The sequence below is a fragment of the Pleurodeles waltl genome, chromosome 12 (genome assembly GCF_031143425.1).
Source record: "Pleurodeles waltl isolate 20211129_DDA chromosome 12, aPleWal1.hap1.20221129, whole genome shotgun sequence".
NCBI lineage: Eukaryota > Metazoa > Chordata > Amphibia > Caudata > Salamandridae > Pleurodeles > Pleurodeles waltl.
The window spans coordinates 642,954,713-642,980,908 of record NC_090451.1 but is presented as its reverse complement, the minus strand read 5'-3'; the positions used below and the strand labels follow the sequence as shown (position 1 = coordinate 642,980,908).

Genomic DNA, 26,196 nt, shown 5'->3' with positions numbered 1-26,196 from the left:
TGTCTCCTGAAGTAGAAGGCTATCTGTGCCATGATGATGACCTGACTTAAGGACAGTGTCTCGTTTGAGTTTATCCAGAATTCACATTCCAAGAGAGGAGCAACATTGTCTGTGTGAGTCCTGTGTTAATATGTTCCCCTATGTGGAGTGATGTAGGGAACTTTGGGGTGTAGGAGTAGTGGTAGGAGTGAGGGAACGATGCCCACCTAGGCCATCCTCGTGGTGTATAGAGCATAATGTGGGTTTGAATTCAAGAACATAACTGTACTTACCCCCAGCGGATCCTTCCACATACTTCACAAACTAGAAGTACCAGTTGTGTGCCTTTGGGTAAAGCCAACCTAAATACACTGAGCATCCCAGTTCCCTGTAGGCTAACCTCCTTCCCTCTAACTTGAGACTAAACCCTATATCTATAGTATAGAAAAGAAAAACTTCCAAGAGTAGAAGATGATGCAAGTAACAGGGTTAGTGTTAAAAAGAGCACCTACAAGTTTGCTTGTGCCATGTGTGCATATGTAGCAGCGCCATGGGGTACAGTCTTCAACGCTTATGTATGTTCGGAGAATTAGCAGTGGGTATAGTAGGCAGATCCAGTAATGGTGTGCTCTCTGTGGCCGTGGATGCATCATGTCTCACCAGGCCCTCCACAGGTCTCAGAGATTGGGCCCTCCTGTCTCTTCGGCACCGGTGTTTCTTGGTAGCCATGTGCCGGCCATCCAGGGGGCCTCCTGCTCCCCGCTCCCCGCTCCATCCTCCTTCCTTCTTGCCTCCTGGGCAAAAGACACCTCTGCCTCGAAAATTGGGGCGCTCCTCAATCCAGTCCCATGCTGCTTCTGGTGTATCGAAAACAGAGTTTTGACCTGAAAAAAAACAACCTTGCCTGAAAAAGCAGCATGCACTTTATGCCCATGGCCCTAAGTGTCTGTTTGACCTCCTGGAAAGAGCATTGTTGTTGTTGGACCTTTTGAATGTAGTCAGGGAAGATCATCACAGGGGTGGAGTGGCAAGTCAGGGAGCCACTCCCTGCCCGGATGATTGCCTCTTGATCCATGAAGATAAGGACCTGGTCAATAAAGGGGCAAGGTGGAGCCACCACCGGCTGCCTAGCCTTCAAGGAGCAGTAGGACTGTTCCACCAAAAATTAATTTGATAGGTCGGCCTTGGGTACCCTGGTTCTGAGCCAGGTAGTGACAAAGGATGTAGGTGAGGTCCTTTCCAGCCCCATGGGGATGCCCACAATGTGAAGGTTATTGCAGAAAGATCTACCCTCCACATCCTCCAAAAGGAGCCTCCCGTTGGCTGACTTGTTGTTGTAGGGTTCCAAGACGGGTATCATGTGATTTGACAGTATCCTCTGTTTCAGAAACCCTAGTTTCAACCCCTGTGACTCTGTGTGTGCTTTTGCAAACATCTAGGCGGAATAAGGCTAAATCAACTTTGAGTTCCCCCATTTTCTCTTCCAGAGTGTCCTTGAGGTCTTTAATCACCTGCAGGATTACAATTTTCTACGGATTTCCCTCTTGGGGGCCAACCCTACCATCGCACGAGCCTTGTCGAGTTGTGAGGCCTGTTTGGAAAACTTGTCAATTTTGCTCTATGACGTTGCAGCTGAGGGTTTGTCTCTGGCCCTGGTACCCTCTTGGACCAGCGCAGCCAGTACGCAACAGGCAGGGCATGTAAGATCACTGTATTATGCACCTCTTTCAGTCAGCACTGCGTGTTATAAACCAACAGGGAGTCCCAGTTTAAAACAGGTTTCCCAAAACACTGCCTAGACTGGCACACTACCTGTCTCTCTCGCAGGGTCCTCGGGCATCAGGGGGTCCCCTCACCTCACACCCTGACAGTAGGCATATCAGGTAGTTGGGCTGCTCCACAGCATCCCTCATAGAAGTCCCCTCACTTGTCGCCAGCCCAACACTTGGAGGACAAAGGATTTATGCAGCCCTCCCCGCACCTTCAAGGGCCTCACTTTAGTGGCCTAGGGCATCCCAGCGCAGGATGCCCGCCACAGTGCCACTCCATAGTCTTCTCGCAGAGCTCACCTTGTAGGCCCTTTCACAGATTCCATAGTTCTAGCCTCGGCTTCTAGAGTATTGCACTGTGGACATGAGGGGGGACTCTGAGACTTCACGCACAGGCCCCACAATGACAGACTGGTATCCCTCCAGCCTGCTACGGTCCAAGTTCTTAAGCCCTCCAGAGCAGTCTGCCTCCATCTCTGCAGGGTCCATTCTGCCGGCCTCCTGTGTCTCATGGGGCCAATCGTCGATCATCAATATTCTCCGTTGTCACACCACACCAGCAGCTGTGCGCACTAGCCAAAGCAGCGCTCCAAACAGGCCCCCCGCCCGGTGTGACACGTCCTCTCAGCCCGAGGGACACAGAGAGTCCTCGAATACAGCAGTGGGAGCGCCGATGGGGCAGATAAAGCTGAGCCTGCAACACGTTCATGACTGAGCAGCCGACTGGCACCTCCCTCGCAGTCTCTGGCACAGGGCGCCAGGCCTCACCACACCCTCCCAGTTCACCTCTCTGGGAATTCGCTCCAGGATCGAACTGCCGTCTGATCTGGAGTCTAGCCCCACAGCTCCTCAGTTGCACTGCCTCCAAGTGCTCTACCCGGGCAATCAGCCCCGGGAAACCAATAGTTTAAACAGGATTACGGCGCAGCCCGGCAGAGCTCACTTAGAGCACCTCCACCATGATCAGCCTCTTGGCCACGCTCCTATCATTTCAAGATTTAATAATCTACCACACATGAAGATTCGATGACAGGAGTAAGTAAAACAGTGTTCACACAATAGTAATGTAATATGTCTTTGTAGTATCCTCATAAGCAACCCATTGGTTTCTGTATGTGTTTGTGTAGCTTGCTCTGGCAACAATAGAATGCAACAGCTTCACTTCACATAAAGAACATGTTCTAGGCTTCCACTGAGCCAGAACGAGCATTTGGAGAGGAGAGCTGCTGAAAAGCAGAAGCAAGTGTGGTGGCTGAGGTGTTTGACTTATACTTAAATAAACAACATTGGATTACCCACTCTACGCTGACAACTTCATTTCATTGGCGCTGACAACCTATCATCTGTCATTTCACCTAAACTCACAATTTGCTGTGAAGAACAATTTCTTCAGCTATAGATTGTTGGCTTCAATTCATGTTAACTCGTTTTCGTGAGTGACCCCAGTTATACAGTTTTCAGTGTGATGTTATGCTCATCATAGACACTTTCCTGATCGAGCAGAGAACAGCATAATGGGGAGTCGCGAAGCACAGATAACTCTGATGCACAGCTAACTAAGTCAGACTATTTAAAACGCACCAGATCTAAAGAACTGATATTTCTTGTGCGTAATTTTAAATCATTCCCGCTATTTAATCCTTTGGGCCAACAGTACTTACGCGAGCCACAAGAGCTGGGTGGTGGGCACACCTTTTCAACTCAATAAACCGTACACAGCTGGAAAATAACTCACCCGCGATAAACTGCACATCAATTATACGTTCTTTGGTGAAGGAAACATCTGTTAAACAACACAATATGTCCTTGGTGATTGGCACACCACTCTATTGACCAATTTGAAGGCATTTACGGGTGTTTGATATATACATTCTGAGTAACATTAGGAGGACTGCTCGGTGATGGGCACACCATTGAAATTAACAACTTTAAAGTGTGTAAACACAAAAGAAAAAAACCTCAATTTGATACTTAGTGATGGGCACACCATTGAATATAACAGCTGTAAAGTTTGCTAAGTGACGAGAACACCCATAAGAACGAGTTACTTACCTTCGGTAACGACTTTTCTGGTGGATACATTAGCTACCTGTGGATTCCTCACCTCATGAATACTCCCATGGCGCCAGCATTCGACGGAAATCTTCTTACTAGTCTCTGCACGTCGACAAGGACGTCACTGTCTCGCACGCGACGCCGTCTGACGTCATACAGGCAATAAGAGGTCCTCGACGACGTGCAGACGTCAGTACCAATCATTTTTTACGTGCATGAGAACAACCAGGCAATGCAATGAAAGAGCAAGGCAACATCCATTATATTGTAAAAATACACCACATTGTATGACATAACTGTAAATCTTTTTATGTACATATATATATATATATATATATATATAAAACTCTCTCTCTTAACCCCTTAGCTGCTGGGCCTTTTCCCCCCCAGTGCTGAGCCCTTTTTTGGCTATTTGGGGTAGTTCGCGCTTAGGGCTTCATAACTTTTTGTCCACATAAGCTAACCACGCCAAATTTGCGTCCTTCTTTTCCAACATCCTAGGGATTCTAATGGTACCCAGAGTTTGTGGTTTACCCTGGAGGAGACCAAGAAAATAGCCAAAATACAGTGAAAATTTTGTTTTTTCCAAAAAAATTGGAAAAAAGGGCTGCCGAAGAAGGCTTGTGGTTTTTTCCCTGAAAATGCCATCAACCAAGGGTTTCTGGTGCTGAAATCACTATCTTCCCACCTTTCAGGAACGGGCAGACTTGAATCAGAAAACCGAATTTTTCAACACAAATTTGGCATTTTACTGGGACATACCCCATTTCTACTATATTTGGTGCTTTCAGCCTCCTTCCAGTTAGTGACAGGAATGGGTGTGAAACCAATGCTGGATCCCGGAATGCTAAACATTTCTGAAAACTAGACAAAATTCTGAATTCAGCAAGGGGTCATTTGTGTAGATCCTACAAGGTTTTCCTACAGAAAATAACAGCTGAAATAAAAAAATATTGAAATTGAGCTGAAAACAACAGCCATTTTTCTTTATGTTTTACTCTGTAACTTTTTCCTGCGATGTCAGATTTCTGAAAGCAATATACCGTTTTGTCTGCTGGACTCTTCTGGTTGCGGGGATATAAAGGGCTTGTAGGTTCATCAAGAACCCTAGGTACCCAGAGCCAATAAATAAGCTGCACCCTGCAGTTGGTTTTCATTCTATACTGGGTATACAGCAATTCATTTGCTGAAATATGAAGAGTGAAAAAGAGGTATCAAGAAAACCTTTGCATTTCCAAAATGGGATCAAGATAAGGTTTTGAGGAGCAGTGGTTATTTGCACATCGCTGAATTCCGAGGTGCCCATACTAGCATGTGAATTGCAGGGCATTTCTCAAATAGACGTCTTTTTTACACACTCTCTAATATTTGGAAGGAAAAAATGTAGAGAAAGATAAGGGGCAATAACACTTGTTTTGCTATTCTGTGTTCCCCCAAGTCTCCCGATAAAAATGATACCTCACTTGTGTGGGTAGGCCTAGCGCCCGCGACAGGAAACGCCCCAAAGCGCAACGTGGACACATCAAAATTTTTGGAAGAAAACAGAGGTGTTTTTTGAGAAGTGCCTACCTGTAGATTTTGGCCTCTAGCTCAGCTGGCACCTAGGGAAACCTACCAAACCTGTGCATTTCTGAAAACTAGAGACCTAGGGCAATCCAAGGAGGGGTGACTCGTGGGGCTCGGACCAGGTTCTGTTACCCAGAATCCTTTGCAAACCTCAAAATGTGGCTAAAATACCACGTTTTCCACACATTTCGGTGACAGAAAGTTCTGGAATCTGAGGGGAGCCACAAATTTCCTTCCACCCAGCGTTCCCCCAAGTCTCCCGATAAATATGATACCTCACTTGTGTGGTTAGGCCTGGTGCCTGCGACAGGAATAGATCACACAACGGTCAATGTTGGTCCTTACGTGAGGCAGCTGTTGACCCTGGGGTGATCCATTCCTGACACAGGCACTAGGTGTAGGCACTCAAGTGGGGTAGTGTTTTTATCAGGACAGGTGAGGAGTCACTGGGTGGTAGGAATGTTGTGGATCCCAGCATATTCCTGTAGTTTGTGTGACAGAAATGCGAGAAAAATAGAGTTTTTTCTCAACATTTCAGCTTTGCAGGGTATTCTGGGTAAGAAAACTTTGGGGAATCCACAGTATCTGATGTCTCAGTCTCTGATCCTATGTCAGAGCGGTCCTCTATAACCCGAGTGCAGGCAGCAGTCATCCATCAAGATGCCATCTCTGCTATTGGCTAAACTGTTGCTCTAAAACACTAGCCTACGTAGACAGTCACAAAATCGATGGTGTGTGTGAGATACGTGCAACAGTAGAGGCCACCTTACCTGCGCTTCTTCCCTCAATCAGCACGTACTTTCAAGACACTCAAAAAACACCTTGTCACATACCATTCGTCACAGTCTTTAGCACCTCCTGCGCCCAGTCCAACAATCATTATTGGTGCTCCCACTCCCTCCTCCTCGGATTCCCTCATTACCACCTCCGCACCTAAGCGGTTTAAATATATACACACACCAAGTATATACATAAAGATATATACACATATACATATATATATATATATAAATATATTATATATACATCTATTGCACCCTCAAAGACCAAGAGGAGCGCACTCAAGGATTACTTGGCAAGACCATAAAGGCAACGGGGAGGCGGGTGGGACCGTGAGGAATCCACAGGTAGCTAATGTATCCACCAGAAAAGTCGTTACCGAAGGTAAGTAACTCGTTCTTCTGATGGATACAACTACCTGTGGATTCCTCACCTCATGAATAGAGTCCCAAAGCAGTACCACGCCCGGCGGTGGGTGCCTAAATGGTCAAACCAAGAAATCCTGCAGCACTGACCGTGCAAAATGGCCGTCCCTTCTAACCTCAGAATCTAAACAGTAATGTTTTGCAAAAGTGTGAAGGGACGAACAAGTTGCGGCCTTGCAGATGTCGATCACAGGAACACCTCTGGCTAAGGCCGAAGTGGCCGACTTAGCTCTGGTGGAATGAGCTCTAATGCCCTCAGGAGGATCCTTCTTTGCCAAAGAGTAACATATTTTAATGCAAAGAACAACCCACCTGGATAGTGTTCTCTTGTGGACTGCCTTTCCTCTCCTCTTGCCCATGTATCCAATAAACAGCTGATCCTCCAGCCTGAAATCCTTTGTTCTATCGATAAAGAAGCTCAACGCTCTCTTTGGGTCCAGACGGTGCAGTCTTTCTTCCTCTTTGGAAGGATGAGGCGGAGGATAGAACGTGGACAAAGTAATTGCCTGAGCCAAATGGAAGGGTGAAACAACCTTCGGGAGGAAAGCAGCCTTGGTCCTCAACACCACCTTATCCCCATAAAAAGTTGTATAAGGGGGTTTTACTGATAAGGCCTGCAACTCACTCACTCTCCTTGCTGATGTTATAGCTATCAGGAAGACTGTTTTTAAAACCAAATACCTCAAGGGGCAAGAATGCATAGGTTCAAAAGGGGACCCCATAAGGAAAGTCAGGACTAAGGACAAATCCCATTGCAGCATAACGAATGGCTTTGGAGGATATTGATTTAGAAGACCTTTCAAGAATCTGATAACAATAGGGGATTTAAATAAAGATGGTTGGTCTGGAAGACATATGAAGGCTGACAAGGCCGATAAATAACCTTTAATGGTAGCCACTGCACAACCTTTCTGCGCCAGAGATAGAGCAAAAGACAAAACGTCCGATAGATGAGCATGTAAAGGATCAATCTGCCTCTCTCCACACCACGCAACAAATTTAGACCACCTATTAGCGTAGATAGATTTAGTGGAGTGTCGCCTGGCCGCTAATATAACATCCACTACCTCAGGCGGGAGAGAGAAGGAACTCAGGTTGCCCCGTTCAATCTCCAGGCATGTAGGTGCAGACTCTGGAGGTTGGGGTGTAGAACCTGCCCCTGCGACTGTGAGAGGAGGTCTGCCCTGAAAGGGAGACGGAGCGGCGGGCACGTTGAGAGTTGGAGAAGGTCGGAGTACCACACCCTCCTTGGCCAATCCGGAGCTATTAAGATTACTAGAGCCCGGTCTTGGCGAATCTTCCTCAATACTCGAGGAATCAAGGGTATGGGAGGAAACGCGTAAAGCAACTGGCCGCACCAGGTCATTTGAAACGCGTCCCCCAACGCTTCCTGCATCGGATACTGAAGGCTGCAGAACAACGGACAATGCGCGTTCTCTCGAGTGGCGAACAGATCTACCCGAGGAAACCCCCACTTCTGGAAGATTAAACGGACTTGATCTGGATGGAGACGCCACTCGTGGTCTGCCGAGAAGTGGCGACTGAGACTGTCCGCACGCACGTTCAAAACTCCGGCCAGATGGTTTGCTATCAAGCAAATCCGATGGTCCTTTGCCCAGGACCATAGTCGAAGAGCTTCTCTGCAGAGCCAGAAGAAGCAGTTAGGCTTATCAGAGGGTAGTGCAAAGCATTTGTCAAACACACACAGTCAAGAAATGAGGCACAAAATCAATGACTAACTCAAGGCTAATGTTTTTATATAGCAAAAATGAACTTTGTTACTTTATTATTAGAACCAAAATGATCTTTGTTGCAGGTAAGTCCAGTTGTAGGTTTGTATCAAGCTAAAATATCAAATGTACTTTGTTTAGGTTTTGCAGATAAAACAGTTTACAATTAACACTTTTCAATTTCAAAAGTAGATGCTTAGTGCAATTTCTCATAGGAACCAATGCAGTCCTAGGGGAGAAAAGTGTTAACAGTTTACACGTAAGTACTTAACTTATGATCCCAGTCTTCGGGTGTTAGGATGTACACAGGTCAACATTCAAGTTGAACCCAAAGGTGCACCTCCAGCAACACAGGGCCAGCCAGGTGCAGAGGTCAAACTAGGTTTGAGTTTTTGATGGAATCCTATGGAGACTGGGCTCACTCAGAAAGAAACAGGTTGCAGGTACCTTTGGGCGTAAGGAATCTTTGTCAGATCTGGTCAGGGAGGTCCTCCGGATTTAGGCTGTAGGCATTGTTGTGTTGGCCAGGAGCGGGGCCAACCCTGGGTAGACTCGAGGTCAGAATCCCTTAGGGACCTTCTCTGGACTGGTGGGCCACCTGGACTCGGGCCGTGGGCGTCAGGTGCAGAGTGGGCAGGACTTGCGGATACAACCTGGCTCTGGAGTTCTTTGGAAGGGTTTTTTGGACAGGGCTGCTGTCCTCAGGAGTTCTTGGTCCTCTGGTGACCAGGCAGTCCTCTGGGGGTTCTACTGTAACGTCCATTTCCTGTAGAGAGATGGACCAGCTCAAAAGTTTAAGGTTCCCACCTTTCATCTGCATAAGCCATCTGAGAGGTCTCTCGTCAGTTTGAACAATGAAACTAGTATGGTCTCAACTTCTTCAGGGACCAAACCACATCAAAGGCCTCCCTCTCAATGGCACTCCAATGCTTTTTCCTGGTGAGTACTCTCCTGCTACTTAAAGCTACAGGCTGGTCATGGCCATAATTGTTGGTTTGGGACAGGACTGCTCCAATCCCTTTTTCAGAGGCATCTGTCTGCACAATGAACTGCTCAGATTAGACTGGAGCTTTGAGAACTGGTGCTGAGCACAGTGCCTCCATCAAGGTGTCAAAGGCCTTTTGACAACTAATCATCCAGTCAACTTTCTTGTGCATCTTTTTAGAGGTAAGTTTTGTGAGGGGGATCCATACCCCTTCACAGACCTCCTGTTATAACCAGTCAAGCCAAGTAATGCCCTGACTTGAGATTGGGTGGTAGGAGCTTCCCAGTCCAGAAAAGGATCTTGGACTGTAAAGGTTGCACTTGGCCTCCAGCTACAAGGTGGCCCAAGTGTACAATAGTGCCTGCCCTATCTGGCATGTGGATGCCTTAATAGTAAGGCCTTCAGATTACAGGGCCTGCAAAACCTTCCCCAGTTGGACCAGGTGATCCTGCCAGGAAGAGCTAAAGACAGCAATATCATCTAGATATGCTGCACTAAAGGACTTCAACCCAGCAAGGACTTCATTCACCAACCTTTGGAAGGTGGCACGGATAGTCGTTAAACCAAAGGGCATAACAGTAAATTCACAGTGCCCATCAGGTGAGGAGCATGTAGTCTTTTCTTTTGCTCCACATGCCATGCAAATTTGCCAGTACCCTGCAGTTAAGTCAAAGGTACTGAGGAACTTTGCTTCACCTAACTCGTCTATCAGCTCATCAGTCCTGGGTATGGGGTAAGCATCTGTCTTGGTGACAGAGTTGTGACCTTTGTAGTCCCCACAAAACCTTATTTCTTTCAACTCTGGGGATGAGGCTTGGGGATTAAGACCACAGGGATAGCCCATGGGCCGTCAGAGGGTTCAATGACCCCTAAATCCAGCACCTTGTTGACTCCAACTTTGATGATCTCCTTAACTTGGTCAGACTGCTGACAGATCTTGGATTTGACAGGCAAGCTGTCTCTGGTGTTCACATCATGGGTATACCAGTGTGTCTGTCCAGGGTTTAGGGAGAAGATTTCTGCACATTGCTGCAGACTTACCTGCAGTCAGCCTGCTATTGGGCAGGGAGGGTGTCTGAGTAGACAACTCCATCAACTGACCCATCTTTTGTGTTGTGACAGAGGAGCTCAGGGAGAGGTTCACTCTCAGCTTCCTGATCCTGATCCTCATCAGTAACCATCAGCATGGTTACACCAGCCCTGTCACAGAAAAGCTTGAGGTGGTTCACATAGATCACCCTCTTGGGTGTCCTGCTGGTGCCCAGGTCTACCAAGCTGGTGGCCTCACTTTTTTTTTCTAGGATAGGTTATGGGCCATCCCACCTGTCCTGGAGTGCCCTGGGAGCCACACCTTCTGCCCTGGTTTAAACTCCACCAGTGCAGCCGTTTGGTCATATCACTGCTTCTGGAACTGTTGGTTGGCCTGAAAGCTTTTGGATGCTTTTTCCATGTACTCTGCTGTCCTATAGCAGAGGTCTGGTACATAGTCCACCACATCTTGCTTAGGTTCATGGACATGTCTCTCCCAACTTTCCTTCACAATTCCAAGTAGTACCCTGACAGGATGGCCAAACATAGTTCAAAGGGGGAAACCCCTACTCCATTCCGAGACACATCTCTATAGGCAAAAAGAAAGCATAGCAAAAGGACATCCCATCTCCTGAGTTTTTCCAGGGAGTCCTATGATCATACCCTTCAACGTTTTGTTGAACCTTTCAACAAGTCCATTGGTTTGTGGATGGTATGGTATTGTGAACTTGTAGGTCACTCTACACTCATTCCACATGAGTTGTAAACAAGCTGGCATGAAGTTGGTGCCTCTGTCAGACCCACCTCCTTTGGAATCCCTGCCCTAGTAAAGATACCAATGAGGGCTTTGACTACTGCAGTAGTAGCCCTAAGGGGAACTGCTTCAAGATACCTGTAGCATGATCCACTGTAGGAAAGTAGCCTCTTTCCCCAGTAGTTATGCTCTCTCCCTTAAATTACGGCTATGGCATACTGGTAACCCAGTATTCCAACCACAATTGGTATATTGGTGCCCCCTTTCAAGTCCCTAGTATATGGTACCTAGGTACCCAAGGCATTGGGACTCCAGGGGATTCCTATGGGCTGCAGCATATCTTTTGCCACCTATAGGGAGCCCATGCAAAGGCTTCTGCGGGACTGCCGTTGCAGTCTGCGTGAAAAGGTGCATGCACCAGGTCACCTATAAGTCACCCCTATAGCAGTCCCTCCAGCCCTGAAGGCAGGGTGCAGAGTACCTGTGTCTGAGGGCACCCCTGCACTAGCAGAGGTGCCCCCCACAACCTCCAGGACCCTTTTCCCGGACTTCATGAGTGTGGGACGCCATTTTATGTGTGTACTGGACATAGGTCACTACCTATGAGCAGCTACACAATTGGTATCAAACATGTTGGAATCATACCCCAAAGCTTTTGCAAGCATTGGTTGTATGATTCCATGCACTCTGGGGGCTCCTTAGAGGACCCACACTACTGCCATTCCAGTCATCCGAGGTTTTTCAGTCAGCTCCAGCTGCTGCCACCTCCCAGACAAATTTCTGCCCTCCTGTTGTTTGAGCAGCTCAAGCCCAGGAAGGCAGAACCAAGGATTTCCTTTGGGAGAGGGGTGTTACACCCTCTCCCTTTAGAAATAGGTGTTACAGTCTTGGGAGGAGTAGCATCCCCAAGCCACTGGAAATGCTTTGAAGGGCACATCTGGTGCCCTCCTTTCATAATCCAGTCTACACCTGTTCAGGGACCCCCAGTCCCTGCTCGGGTGTGAAAATGGACAAAGGAAAGGAAAGTGACCACTCCCCTGCCATCACCACATGGGTGGTGCTCAGAGCTCCTCCAGAGGGTCCCTGTGTTTTGCCATCTGGTATTCCAAGTTGGCAGGGAACTCCAGGAGCATCTGAGTGGCCAGTGTCAGCAGGTGACATCAGAGCCCTCACCTGATAGATGCTTACCTGTTTAGCTGACAAATCCCCCTTTCAGTGAAGTGAAGGCGTATTTTCCTAAAAAATTGCGCAAGTTCACAATTAAGACGGAAAGGATCTTCAGAAGGAGTAGGGACGAAGCCCAAGCCTTTGTTCAGGGCTGAAAATTCGTCAATAGAAAGATTTCTGTTGGAAAGATTAACCACTAAGCTCTCGGTGGAGGAGGGGTTTTGCCCTGACTTCGGGTAACCATTTGAGGTTCTGACGAACCGAGGACCAAATGAAGTAAGCAAGGGACCACGGCGATATTTGTTGTGTTTTCCGATCATAAAGGGAACATTTATCTCTCACGCTATTTGCTTCATTACTTGCATGGTGCCTTTAAATTTGTTTTATTTTTACCGGGCGACCACCATGAATCATTTAGATCCTGTTACACTTTGTTAGACACTACGTTTCCTTATTCAGATGCAAGAACGGACGTGTGGCAATATGCATGAGGCCCTCCTGGGACATTTTTAGCATACACTACTTATATAAACAGGTCATTAAGTGGCCAAGATAAAATATGTGTGTGTTTGCTATGTATGTTTTCTGGCAATATGACCCTTATATACTGACAGGGCAACCTATTCTTAAGATGACTGTTCAGTCAATAGCAGTAACATCTTCTAGGTTAGAGACATTGCCATCTAGTGCATTAGAATACTTTCTCTTTCCATGTAAACGGCTTTTTAACAGACACTAGAAATGTGAACACATACATCTCTGCGCACAAGTGTGTCTAACAGCAAACTCTACAATATAAGTCAGATAGGTTTACTCAGACTTGTTCGGCACTATGTATTACTATGCGGTTTTACATTATTACATACCATTATTATCTTTATCTAGTTCGTTCTCCTTGGTTGATGCTAGCGCAGACCTAGGGAGCCCAATCTCTAATATGGGATGGTAAGCATCGCAAAACCTTTATATCTGTATTTATTACACACTGATTAAGGGTGGTTGTCACTATAATTGTTTTTAATTGTGTCTTTTTCTGTGTTGACCACTGGCACTAATTGTACCGTGTCTTTTTGATTATATGCAAGGCGACTGTACTGACCAACTGACTTAGACATATTCTGTCTTCCACACTGTAAGTGACTTTTTGTGCACTCGATTCATTACTGACACATAGGAGAAGTAGTTTAATAATCAAAGGCTTTTTTTGTGGGTCCTGAAGAAGCGTCACTGGATCACTTTGTGACCAACCATAGACGCGAAACATGTTGACCATGCAGGATTAGGTGAACTACCTTCCCTGAGCATAGAGTGTAACGGTACATTGTCTCCAGTAACACTCTTATATTTTTGTTTTTAATCTTGGCCTGAACCCAATTTCTATCGCATTAAAACAATGACTCAGGTTCAGAGCTAATTTTAAGAGTCTTCTTCTTCATTCTATACTCTCCTTTCCTTACTCAGTCTCTTTCCCAGACCCTCGTTGCTAGCGAATTAACAATGGTTGAGTGCCACCCAGAATGCTGGGAGGCCCGCCAGGCATTGTAGCACCAGTCTGGCGAAGAGTAAGCCCGATGATGATACCTGTCACCCTAGTGGGTGCTTGAGGGCCCTCCTAAGAATACTCAGTATAGATTCGCCATTTTCTAATTTGATCAGTTTTCTTGTTTTCCCTCTCTCTTGTGGAACAGTGCACCTATTTCGATATTACAGGTTCAATTTGGGAGACTGTGCACTGGACCAGTAATCTCCCAGTCCCTACCTTTAGTTTATAGAGCAATATCAACTATAGTCTTACGGTAAAATGCTTTAAAGGTAGATGGGGAAGGCTAATCTGCCGCTCTTAAAATATCTTCTAGACAAGAACTCAAAGCAAAATACTTAGAGGCCATAGCACCTCTGGAGGAATGAGCACCAAATTTAGAGATATCAATGCCTGCTTTATTCAATAACCATCACATCCATCTAGCCAGAGTGGCTAATGAAACAGGGTGATACGGTTTAACCAAGGAAAGGAGTAATTGACCCCCCATATCAGAGCGAAACTCTTCTGTACTCACCTCATAAACTCTGAGACATTGCACCACACACAGTTTGGGATTGGCCACAAAACTGGGATAGGAAACAGATTTCAAATTACGTTTAGTTCTGCGTGAAATAGAAAAAGTCGTTCCTTCTGGAGAAAAAACCCTCCCTGTTAAGTCCAGAGCTGTAACATCCGAGACTCTTTTACAGGAGATTAAGCACAATAACATTGTAAGTTTGGCAGAAAGCTGCTTTCTAGAAAGAAACCTATTGGAAGGCCAAAATTTTTAAAAAAACGAAGAACAATGTTTACATCCCACAAAGTAGAATAACGGGGATGAGGGGGATTAGCCAATCTGATACCCCTCAAAAGCTTACAAACAATGGGAAGTTCCCCAATTAGTTTGCCCTCAATTGGTAAGTGGCCAGCCGATATAGCAGACCGATAGTTATTAATTGATCGATATGCTAGACCTGACGCAGCTAGAGTGGATAAAAAGTTTAGGACCAAACTGCAATCTGCTGAAGAAGGATCTGCGCTCCGGGCACTGCACCAAGTACTCCATCGTTTCCAAGCAGAAGCGTATCTCTTGTGCGTACTGGAGGACCAGGATCCCGCAATGAAAGCGGAAGATTCTTGCAAAAGTCCTGGGATACTCCATCTTTCCCTGAAAGACGCAATGCTACAAGGGACAACTGACCCGACAGAACCAGCGGATGAGAAAGGCTCAGTGGATCCTGAAGGAGATTCCTTCTGAAAGGGAGTAGAAACAGATGATCGCAACTCAACTCCATGGCCAGCGGAAACCAGGCCCGAGACCTCTACAGAGGCGTCACTAGAACCAGATCCGCCTGTTGATGCCTGATCTGCGCCAAGACCCTGGGGATCATCAAGAAGGGGGGGAAGCATACCCCCGCTCCTGAGACCAGTCCTGAAGAAATGCATCCGTAGCTGATGCTTCCGGATCCGGCCTTCAACTGACAAAACATTTGATCTGCTGGTTGAGGCGAGAGGCAAACACGTCTATCGAAAAACGTGCCCCACCGGACAGAAAGTTCCTGAAATACTATTGTCCATGCACAGAAGGATACAACAGTTCACCTTGAGAGGGGAGAGACTCTTGATTGCAAACGAGCCCGGTAGAAGCTCCAAACAATTGATATGGAGATTCAGTTCCATCCTGGACCAGCGCCCTCCAGTGGAGACTGAACCGCAACGGGCTCCCCAGCCCCCAACGACTGGCGTCGGACTCTATCACCACGTCCGGGGAAGAGCTGAAGATAGCTCTGCCGTTCCATGCCTCCATGTGGTCCAACCACCAATACATCTCTAAACGAGCCTCCTCTAAGAGGAGAACCTGGTCCGCATATCTGAGGCCCTTCTGAAGATGGGAGATCTTCAACCGCTGTAGAGCTCTGTAATGGAGAGGGCCTGAAAATATCACTTAGATAGAGGAAGAGAGCAGGCCCACCATGCGGGCAATCGCCCTCAATGATACAGTCTGTCTGGACAATCGAGATCTCAATTCCCTCTTGATTTGATGAATCTTCAGAGGGGGAAGGACCAACTGAGACCGGATGGAGTCTATCCGTAAACCCAGAAAATCTGACTGTTGAGATGGCACTAGAATAGATTTCTGGGCATTGATTATGAATCCCAGGTTCTGAAGCAGGGAAACGGTCCACTCCAGATGGGAATGAAGAAGGGCCAGGTCTTGAGCCATAATTAAAATGTCGTCTAGATAGATTATTAGACGGACACCCCCACCCCCGAGAACGAAGGGACTCTACCACCGGTCGCATCACCTTCGTGAAACACCAGGGGGCTGATGACAGGCCAAAGGGAAGAACCTTGTACTCGTAATAAATGCCTTCCCATAAGAATCTAAGAAATCTCTTGTGAGGAGAAAAAATAGGACTGGTCAGATAAGCATCCTTTAGGTCTAAACGAACCATCCAGTCTCTCTCCTGGAGGATGTCTCTCAGTAAGTGAATACCCTCCATCTTGAAATGTCGGTAAACTAAGAAACTGTTAAATTATTTTAGGTTCAGAACAATACGTGAACCACCCCCTTTTTTGTCCACCAGAAACACGGGACTGAGAAAACGGGAAGGGTGTTTTGATACCTTGACAATAGCGCCTTTTGCTAACAGCGCTGAAACCTTTGCGGAAATGAAACTGCGCTCTTGAAGGGAAAAATACATTGGATGGGGAAGAAAATGTTGGAACGGGGACTCGTAAAACTCTAGTTTGAAACCCTGCACGGTCTCCAGGACCCAAGCATCGCAAGTAATTTGATACCATGCTTGCAGAAAGCTCTTCGTCCTGCCCCCTCCACATTACATCTGAACTCACAATCAAGCTCACCTGTGGATCCTGACTCCTGGGAGAAAGATTGGTTGCCCTTGGATCTCCCTTTGCAGAACCTGGAGCGACCAGCTCTCGGGCGGCAAGGATAGAAGGTTGAAGAGGAGGCGTCATACTCGAAAGCCACCTCTTCCTTGGTGGTAATATCCACGTTGAGGACCTTGCTGGTTGAAGCGGCCGAAGGCACGCCCTCTGAAGCGTCCGGCCCCTCAAAAAAGTGGACGCAGCACCCGCCTAATAGAACCATGGGCCTTGTCCAAGCTTACATAAGTAACAACAAATTTCGAAAGCTCCTTGAGGAAAGGAGAACCAGAAAGTAAGCCCTGTGCTATAGGACCTGACTCTGAGGAAGCAAAGTCTGCCAGCTTGGGATTTAACTTAATCAGGATGGAACGACGACGCTCCGAAGAGATGGCGCAATTTGCATTTCCCAGAAAGCAAAGGGCTCTCTGAGCCCAACCCGCTAAAACATCCGGGTTAATGGCTTCTCCTGATTCCTTGGCTTGAAAGGCCAATTCCAAAATCTTTCTCAGTGGGCCAGAAACGTCCAAGAGTTTGTCCTGACACCCTCGCCAGGCACGATCTATGCCCTTCTTCGGATCCTTAGAGGATTTTTTTCACGAAAGTGACCAGGGTAGGGTCCAATTCCGGGGTCTCTGCCACCTTGGAAGGGAAATCTGGCCTAGGGCATTCAGACCGCACTCTGGGCGAACCTCCTTGTCAAAACCATGCCTGATGTGGGATTCCACATAATCTGCCACCTCAGGAGGTGGCAACCACAGCGAAGAACGGGGATGGACAATGTCCTCCGGTTCAAAAGTCAAGATCTTAGGAGTAGGAATGTGATCTTCTTGATGATGACACTTCTTTTTGCGTTTACGGGGAGGATCACCCCCCTGCTCAGATGAATGATCAGAAGAGGAGGAAGCTAGGTCACTAGCGGCCTTAACCTTTTGAGCTGACGCATTATAATCATGCTCCTTGGCCATTGCCCTGAAAAGGTTTTCAAAGTCCGCAGAGTGCGGGTTATGAATCTGTTTGATGGATTGGGGACCACCAGATAGGGAGGGTTCAATTATAGACTGAACCGCAAAACCAATAAGGTGATGCTTAATTGGTTTGATAGCCTGCGCCAAGGCTTGGTTAACTGTATGACGCACTCCAGCGTCCAAGACATAAACTAAATCCTGTTCAAAAGGAACCAGCAAAGTAATCTAAATAGTATTCATCACCAGTCTGGTCTTCATAACCAGTCATGCTGTAATACAGCAGATAGTGGCTCCAGGGGAGCAGTAAACATGGAGAAAAATATATATGAAGGGCAGAAAACAATATATGTTTTGAAATACAATTAAGGTGTGGCAGGAGTTGCCCTAGAAGCAATTTGAGAAAAAAACAGGCCCAGCCTGAATATAAATCTTTTGCAACCCCAGTGTACAGGCACTGGGGTGTAATACGGGGAGAAAATCAATCAAGCTAAAGAGACGAAAAAAACACGTGCCTCGTCGTGTGCAGTGAAAAAACACTCCAAGTCACGAGCGTGCTAAATATAGAACTCAATGAGCTCAGAAGGAGCCGGGAACACGCGACTCCTCCCATGGAATAACGACGCTCAGCAACGTGAGCGCTAAAAATAGAAATTGAAAAAGAGCCTGAAGGTGAAAGAGGACTGCACGGCAAGCCGCGCATCCTCACTCCCCTGCTCCCAATCCACTGAAAAGAGGGGTGCAAGCCCATCTGTCACCCCCGGGAGGGAAAACCGCTCCCAGTAACAATAAATCAACACAGATAAATATGCTATGCGCATACAGACAACTTTAACACAATGAAAGCGAAAGTTGAACTGTGTGAGGCAGCGCTTTATAGGAGTCCTCCTCTATGGTCATCAAGTGTTGATGGGAGTTTGGGAAATGTAGTTTTTTTGCTGTGGTTATTTTGATTGGCTGCTGTTAAAAATAAAGCATAGAAAGAGAAGCATAATCTGAGTCTCCGGTCCTGACAGAATTCACGCAAACAGCAGACGCTGCAGTTGTTGCCTACGGATGCAGAGGAGTGACTCCTTCACTCCAAGGAAGATTCCTTCTTACGCAGGCGGAAGACTCGCCGCGCTCAGAGGATGCACAGCCGGGGAAATGTTGCAGTTGCTGGAAGGAGCCGGAGAAACAATGCTGCAGAGTGAAGTCTTTGCTGTAGTTGCAGATTGTCGGTTCCTGGAGGGTCCAGATGCAGTCCCTGTGGCGAGAAGATGAAGTAAACGATACAGGGGAGTCCTACTACAATCCTGCATGTCGAATCTGAGGACCCACCCAAGAGGGACACCCTAAATAGCCCAGGAAGTGGGAATGGTCACCTAGCAGGGTGACCACCTATCCGGAGGGGGGCTGTGACATCATCTGCCTGACCTGGCCACTCAGATGCTCCCAGAGGCCTCTGCCCACCCTGGATTCAAGATGGCAGAATTGAGTGGCCACCTGGAGGAGCCCTGGCACCACCCCTGGGGTGGTGATGGACAGGGGAGTGGTCACTCCCCTTTCCATTGTCCAGTTTCACGCCATAACAGGGACCGGGGTCTCTGGGCTGGTGCAAACCGGTTTATGTAAGGAGGGCACCAAATGTGCCCTTCAAAGCATACTGGTGGCTTGGGGAGCCTACCCCAAGTGTTACCTTCCTCTACCATGGGAAAACCTTTGTTCTGCCATTCTCTGCCTGAGCTGGTCAAGCAGCAGGAGAGCAGAAACCTGTCTGAAGAGTGGCAGCCACGTGGGCTGCCCTGAAAATCCTAAAAGACTAGTAGGGGCAATCCTGGGGGTCCTCTAAGGAGCCCCCAGAGTGCATGGAATCATACAACCAATACTGGCAACAGTTTTGGGTTATTATTCCGACATGTTCGACACCAAACATGCCCAGGTTCGGATTAACCATTATGTAGCTGGACAAAGATAGTGACCAGTGTCCAGTACACGGTTAAAATGTTCATAGGGGCACCTCTGCTCATTCAAGGGTGCACTCACACATGGGTACCTGCACCCTGCCCTCTGCACTAGGAGGGCCTCACATAGGGGTGACTTGCAGGGACCTGTAGTGAAAGGGTGCACGCACCTTTTCAAGCAGGGTGCACGCACCTTTTCAGGCAGGCTGCAATGGCAGACCTGCAGACATATTTTGCATGGGCTCCCTTGGGTGGCACAATATATGGTGCAGCCTATGGGGAACCCCTGGTGCCCCAATGCCCTGACTACCTAAGTACCCATATACTAGGGACTTATATGAGGGCACCAGTTTGCCAATTGTGGGGTGTGCAAAGTCCTAAGCAACCAAATTTAAGGGGGAGATAGCACAGCCACTGTGGTCCAGGTTAGCAGAATCCCAGTGAACACAGTCAAAACACACTGACAGCAGGAAAAAGTGGGGGTAAGCATGCCAAAATGAGGGTACTTTCTTTCAGTGAGTACAAATGCTTAGCACTTCTCCAAGATTGGCCTAACTACTCAACCAAGCTACCATAAAAATTAGAGCATTGGGTGGTCTTAGTTTTTACCTCGAGGAATATATCGCCAATCTACGAGTCTTAGTTTCTAAATGTGAATTTGGGACTAATGTGGTGTAGAGTGGGGAAACAAAGACCACAACTTGAACTCGAAGATAAAAGAAGATCCAACGTTTATTTCTTGAGTGAGGACCCACAACAGATACAGCTGCCTCCAGCTGCTGGATCAACGGCTGAATGCCGATCGAGCCAGCAGCTCGGGCACATTAGCATTCTTAGAATCATACAATACATAAAAGGAACGTTAATAAAAGAACTAATTACATCACCTATTAAAGTTCATAACGCAAGTTTATATTTCATGGGTGTACATATATATTTATCACTTTGATTGGATTATTGTGTTAAGAGGTGTGTAGTATCCTCATGAGCAACTCATTGGTTTCTGTATGTGTCTGTGTAGTTTGCTCTGGCAACAATAGAATGTGACAACATCATAGAACATAAAGAACATGTTTTGGGTTTCCATGGAGCCAGAACGACCATTTGGAGAGAAGCTCTGCTGGTAAGCAGAAGCAAGTGTGGTGGCTGAAGTGTGTGACATACTTAAGTAAACAACGTTGGTTTAACCACTCTGCGCTGACAACTTTATTTCAGTCTTCAGGCTTAATGTATATAGATATAAGACTTAACTGTTATGGGTGTGAAGAGATTGATAGAAGCTCTATTAGTTTGTTATAGGAACAAGAACTAGAGGAACTGTTTGCTTACTTTACAGGTGCAGAACGTGAGAGAACTCGTTGTGGACACTTCTTCCTTCAGGTGAAGAAGAGGAGGAAGGATTAGTCTTCTGCCCAGATATAACCTATGAGTGGTGGACTGTTTGATTAGGTAATTTCCTTTTATTCCTAAGAAATGTCGTTTATTTGTTACGTTGTATAGGCAGCCGATGAATAAAGCGTACAGGCCTCCGTGACATTCTTTGAATAGAACCGTTCCTTTTCCATAGCTAAGAAATTGTTATATTCCCACATAAAATAGGTCTTTAAATGATATACATTTCTGACCAAGGCACAACACATTGTAAGAGTGAAGTCCCCTAAGCCCCAGTCACCAAGACGGATCATGACGTCTACAAATACGGTCACTCTGTTAGTAAAGTTACAATCATGACTCGGTGGGAAAGGTCTGATTACGAAAGACTAACAGAGCGCGTGGGATAGAGCAGGCGGATTTTAACTGTCAAAACGTTTAGATTTATTAATAACCTCCACCTACCCTCGGCTAAGTAATTCTCTCTCGTGTAAATTTTCCTCAGCGAAACCGCGCCCGCTAGTTCCGCCCCTGCGTATGACGCCACACGCGCGCAAGGTCGGACACGAAACCCTCTATCCGTCCCTTTCCGCACTGTGCGTCATCCATCCATCACTAAGTCCCACCCTCTCTTGGGCACGGCCTCCGTAGGCAGGGGCGGGGCTTAGGCGTGACGCATATGTTACAGGTTATTGCCTTGGGCTCACTGTATAACCCATCCACTTGACAAACCCCAATGAAAAGATGACAGTGGCGCTATTCTGCTGTGGAAACAATGCAGCTACAGAGTCCTTCCTGTTTTTGAATATGTAAATTGCGTCGCCTTCTAGTTCTAGCTGTGGCCAAAAGCGTCCTAAAGCCACGCCTTTTCTCCTCTGCCGTGCCTCCCTTCTAACCGCGCCCACACGCTGGCAGTTCGGGAAAGATCAGTCTGGACAAGTCTGTAATTCGTAGATGATAAGGAACTGGGGATGCCAGAACACATCCAACTATAGAGCTGCTGTGAAATACGACTGTCCCTCGGGGCTCCGCATCTCTCGGAAAACGGGGCTCATTCACATACGAAGTTAAAGAAACTGCAGAGCATCCGGAGGACCTTTATTTCCCGAAGGAATACATAGATCCGTAGAAAAGGAGACTTCGGGAAAAAAATATTGGTTAAAGCACAAAACTCCCTTGGAATACCGCAATCTGTCATAAAACGGGGACTTGTCAGAACACAGAGATCTACTGAAAGAAAGCACCGGCGTCTTTCCAATATCGCTATCAGGCGAAAGGTAGGGATCCCCTGGAGTACCTGTACCATATCCACATTTATCGGGATATTGTGGTGCAGCTAAGCACATGGCAGCATAGGAATACCAGGGTATAAAGGAGCTTCAGAACAAGAAGGCTGAGGTAAGAGACGGCCGGGATGCAGTGAGTTGCGGAGACTTTTGTGATAAAGTGATAGTTGTCTGACTGCCGGACTATAATATCAGTTAGAGAAGACCACCAATACACCATCCGATGAGAGTACTCACTAAAGGTGGAGCACAGGGAGAAACAGAGCTGGCGATTGTGTTTCATATATTTGAATACTGAGAGTTTAAGGACAAGAGGCCATCAGCTATTAGGACACTGCACCCTGAAACCGGGGCAGTTCATCGCATTGGGGTTCCCCACGCACACAGCATTAGGTTTGAGTACTAAGAACTGTTAGGACACAGGGAGAGACGGAGCCGGTTACTGGGGCGCCATATATTGGAATACTGAGAGTTTCGGGTGCATGAGGGCATCACCAGTTAGGATACTGCACCCAGTCACCAGGGCAGTTCAGTGCATAAGGGTTTCAGAAAACTTCCAGGCAACTAAACGCCCAGACACGACTGAGAGCTCCAAGGCTTTGAAGGCCAGCCTAGGCCATTAAGAAGCGTCAACATAGTGCCTCGTATCTACTGTAAGGCAAATGCTAAAAGGTTCCGTCCCATTCAAAATCCAGTAGTCTATGACTTCTGTCTCTAGGATCTAAGATTAGAGTCAACCCAGCATTACAGGCCAGTAAACCAGCACAGTTCTGGTCTAGTACTTCTTAGCAGTGCCCTGTACTTCTCACCAAGACAGATTAGATGCCCCACCCCTCGTCGATGTCCCAATTCATGATCTGGTCCCATTATCTCTGATTTTGGAGCTTGGACACCATTGTTATTGAGGTCAGGTGAATCATAGAGGTTTACCAATGCCCTGACTGGTGCCCCTAAGGGGGGAGGCCCCATGCCATTTCGGTAACGGGACAGGTACACTAAGAGAGTCTTAAAAGGCACCCCATGAGTACCAAAGAGCCCACTCAGAACCTGGAGGGGAACACGTGAGAGAGGGTCAGGCAGGAATCCCAGATGGGAAGCTAAGAGGGGAACCCCTGAGCTTAATCCCGGAAGACAACCTCTGCAAAGGGGCCGAGGCCTTTGAGGTGAACTCCCAAAAGTGGCCCTGGAGGGAAATTCCCGAGGAAAAAAATCAGGAAGGGAACTCCTTACCAACGACTTAAAGAGCATTAGAAAAGACGCCATAGGAGAGCTTGTGGGTAAAACATTCGCGAGAGCACTTGAGATCCAGGGGAGAAAACAGTGAGAGAGAGAACTCCATATAGAGCTAAGAAGACAACCAATGGGAGTCCATGGTGGAATCCCAAGACTGGGAACTATGAAGTAAACCCTTTAGGAATAGATGTCACAGGGAAGCCCTGATATTTAACTAACAAGGAAAGCCTTTACAGGGTGTCTGGTGTGTAACACAGTAAGAGAACGAGGTAGCCCCGTGAGAGAGAGTGGGATGAAATGATGAAGACAGACACAAGGTTACCTCGGAAGATTTAGAAGGTGATCCCCCTTAAGGAAATCAAACAGAGGAACCCATGAGAGGAAACCAGAAGGAAACTCACCAGAGTGTACTGAGATATCTTGGAGGAGGACTCTTGAGAAAGAGGAAGGCGGTGTACCTGTAAGGAAGCGCCACAGAGAGTTGTTTCTCGGGGAGAACGAGGAGAGAACCCCACTGAGAGAGGGTAGCCTACCGGGAGCCAGGAGGGAACAACTGAGAGAGAGTTCAGGGAGAAAAAGTCCTAGGAGAGACCATAACACTTCCTACTTGGCCCTGATCACGTCCTCAGAAGAAGTCCTGGGGGTTTGATTTTTAACTTCTGATCATGATGCTTCTAGTCTTACATCTGTATGTGGAATGTATTTGAACCGTTGACTTTGGCTGGTGTGTTGCCTGCTGCATAATTCCTGATCTTGGCTTGTTTATTTGGCCAGTACTGAGGGTCTCTGGGCTGCGCAATAATTCTTGGCCTCCTAGCTATATTACTTGTGGGCTACAACAAGATACTTAACTTTTAGTGGTCTTTTGGCTATAGTACTTGTGGGATACAACAATATATTTAATTTTTACCAGTCAGGAGTATTGACCCAGTTTGAGTTTTCTACTTTGGAAGGATTTTTATTGTTGGTCTTTTTATGAGCTAAGGCAGGATTCATGACATCTTTAGGCAAGAGCAGCTTTCTTTTCCTTGCTTTATTTCTCCGTTGAGCTAGGACATAATTCATATTTTTGGTTGATGCCTGGGTTAAGTTCCATGTTATTGACTTTGGCCTATTCCCTGGCTAGTGCAGTGTTCCTGGTCCCTTTCAGTCTCTTGGATTAAGGCAGGATTTTTATCATCCATACTGGCCTGTGAACTAGGACATTGTGGATCTCTAGCTCGGACAGCATTCTGCCTTGATCCATACCTGGGCCAAGGCAGAATTATAGCGTTCAGTTGAACTTTAACTTAAAGAGGCTGCTTGTCCTGGGCAGCGCTATGTGATATGGCTGGACTCTTGGAACTTCTGAAGACGACAGGACTTGCATTCTGTAGAAGAAGTATTGGAGAGTGCAGTGAATAGGTTTTTCATTGAGTTTTGTTTCATTGCAGCTCATGAGACTTTTGTTGATCTTTTGTGGGGAAGGTGGACGTAGTTCTGTAGAAAAAATTGCATGAACTACTACTCTGCAGAGATCAAGAGGCTGTGTCTTGGCATCACCCGCAGTTTACTCTAGGCATCCTCTTTTGATCTCACACTTTTAAGGAAATATTGAAGCTGGGGGCCAGGCCAGCACAACAGATGGCGAAGTGGTTCAAAGAGTTCCCCATGAACCTAAAGACCGCTTCAGAGCGAGGAAAGGCCAGCCTTGCCGGAGTGAAGCCTCACCCCAGAGGCTCCAGCAAAACACTCGGCCCAGAGCCTGCTGGCCCAGGAAAGAACAGAAAGAACTCTGCTGTAGAGTTGTCTGCGAGGAGCAACAGAGATGGCCGCCTGTCTCGGGACAGTCTGCCAGGAATACTGCCCAGCAAGGGCAGGAAGAACTCGCGAGCTGAGGGGTACTTAGAAGAAAGCGTAATGCCCCGAGCACCCAAAGGCTCAAGCTACATTAGCCGGCTCATCAAGGTGGATCCAGCCCTTCAGGATAAGAATGGCAAGAACTTCTCTGCTAGTGCACCAAACTCAAGTGGCAACGACACTGGGCCCCCAGCATCCCCTGGAAGCGAGGCTGACAAAAGCAAGAACCTCGGCCAGGACGTGGTAAGGGGAAATTGGCATCTGAATGTGGAATGGGGTTGTGGTCTTTAAATTGTTGTCCAGATGGAAGAAGATTGGCGTGCATTGGTAATGACAGATATTATGTCAGCCCACTGTCTCTAAAAGGCCCGCTGGGATGCAGCAGAATGTGACAGTTAGACATCACCTAAAAAAATAAATACTTTCTTGGGAAATTTTCAGTCAAATGGCGAGCCGGTATGTGACTGACTGTATCCCAACCCCATTGGCCTTTCAGAGGCACAGGCCCAATATGTGACTGAATGAGGCTCTTTCCTACTATACCCTGGGAGGCGTTAACCTTCAAGAAAAGTTCACATTCGCGAACATACTACTGATGAGCCTGGGTGTTTTTGTGAGCTCTATAAGGGTGCGGGTTTCATGCACTGTTAGAAGTACCACAATTATGGATAATTTAAAAATAGGCTTTTTGGTCCCTCAAAAGCTCCCTTGTTCTTCACATTATGACTAATATCTATCTCTAACATCTCATTTATTACATTGGGATCCCTGTGTATAACTACTCTCTTTCTGACATTGTCGCATTTGGGTATCACAGACCCTGTGCATTTCATATTGGGTATTCTGTGTACTACAATCCCAGTTTTGTCACTTACCTCCAAGTCTCACACTAAGTCTGTGTGTGTCTAA

The 26,196-nt window shown here is 47.0% G+C and overlaps 2 protein-coding genes across 3 annotated transcripts in view; one reads left to right on the top strand and one right to left on the bottom strand.

Annotated features, from left to right (window-relative positions):
* TDRD10 (tudor domain containing 10) overlaps positions 1 to 26,196 on the bottom strand; it is a 696,763-nt gene that overhangs the window by 597,314 nt on the left and 73,253 nt on the right. The gene's annotated exons all lie outside the window — the stretch shown is intronic.
* SHE (Src homology 2 domain containing E) overlaps positions 21,651 to 26,196 on the top strand; it is an 83,358-nt gene continuing 78,812 nt past the window's right edge. Inside the window, exons 1-2 of one of the 2 annotated variants that reach the window (XM_069218204.1) lie at positions 21,667 to 22,327; positions 25,036 to 25,530. In XM_069218204.1, coding sequence (XP_069074305.1) covers positions 25,072 to 25,530 — 459 coding nt within the window. In that variant the 5' untranslated portion in view covers positions 21,667 to 22,327; positions 25,036 to 25,071. Of the gene's footprint in view, positions 25,531 to 26,196 lie in introns of both variants that reach the window. The other variant, XM_069218203.1, reaches the window with a different exon arrangement.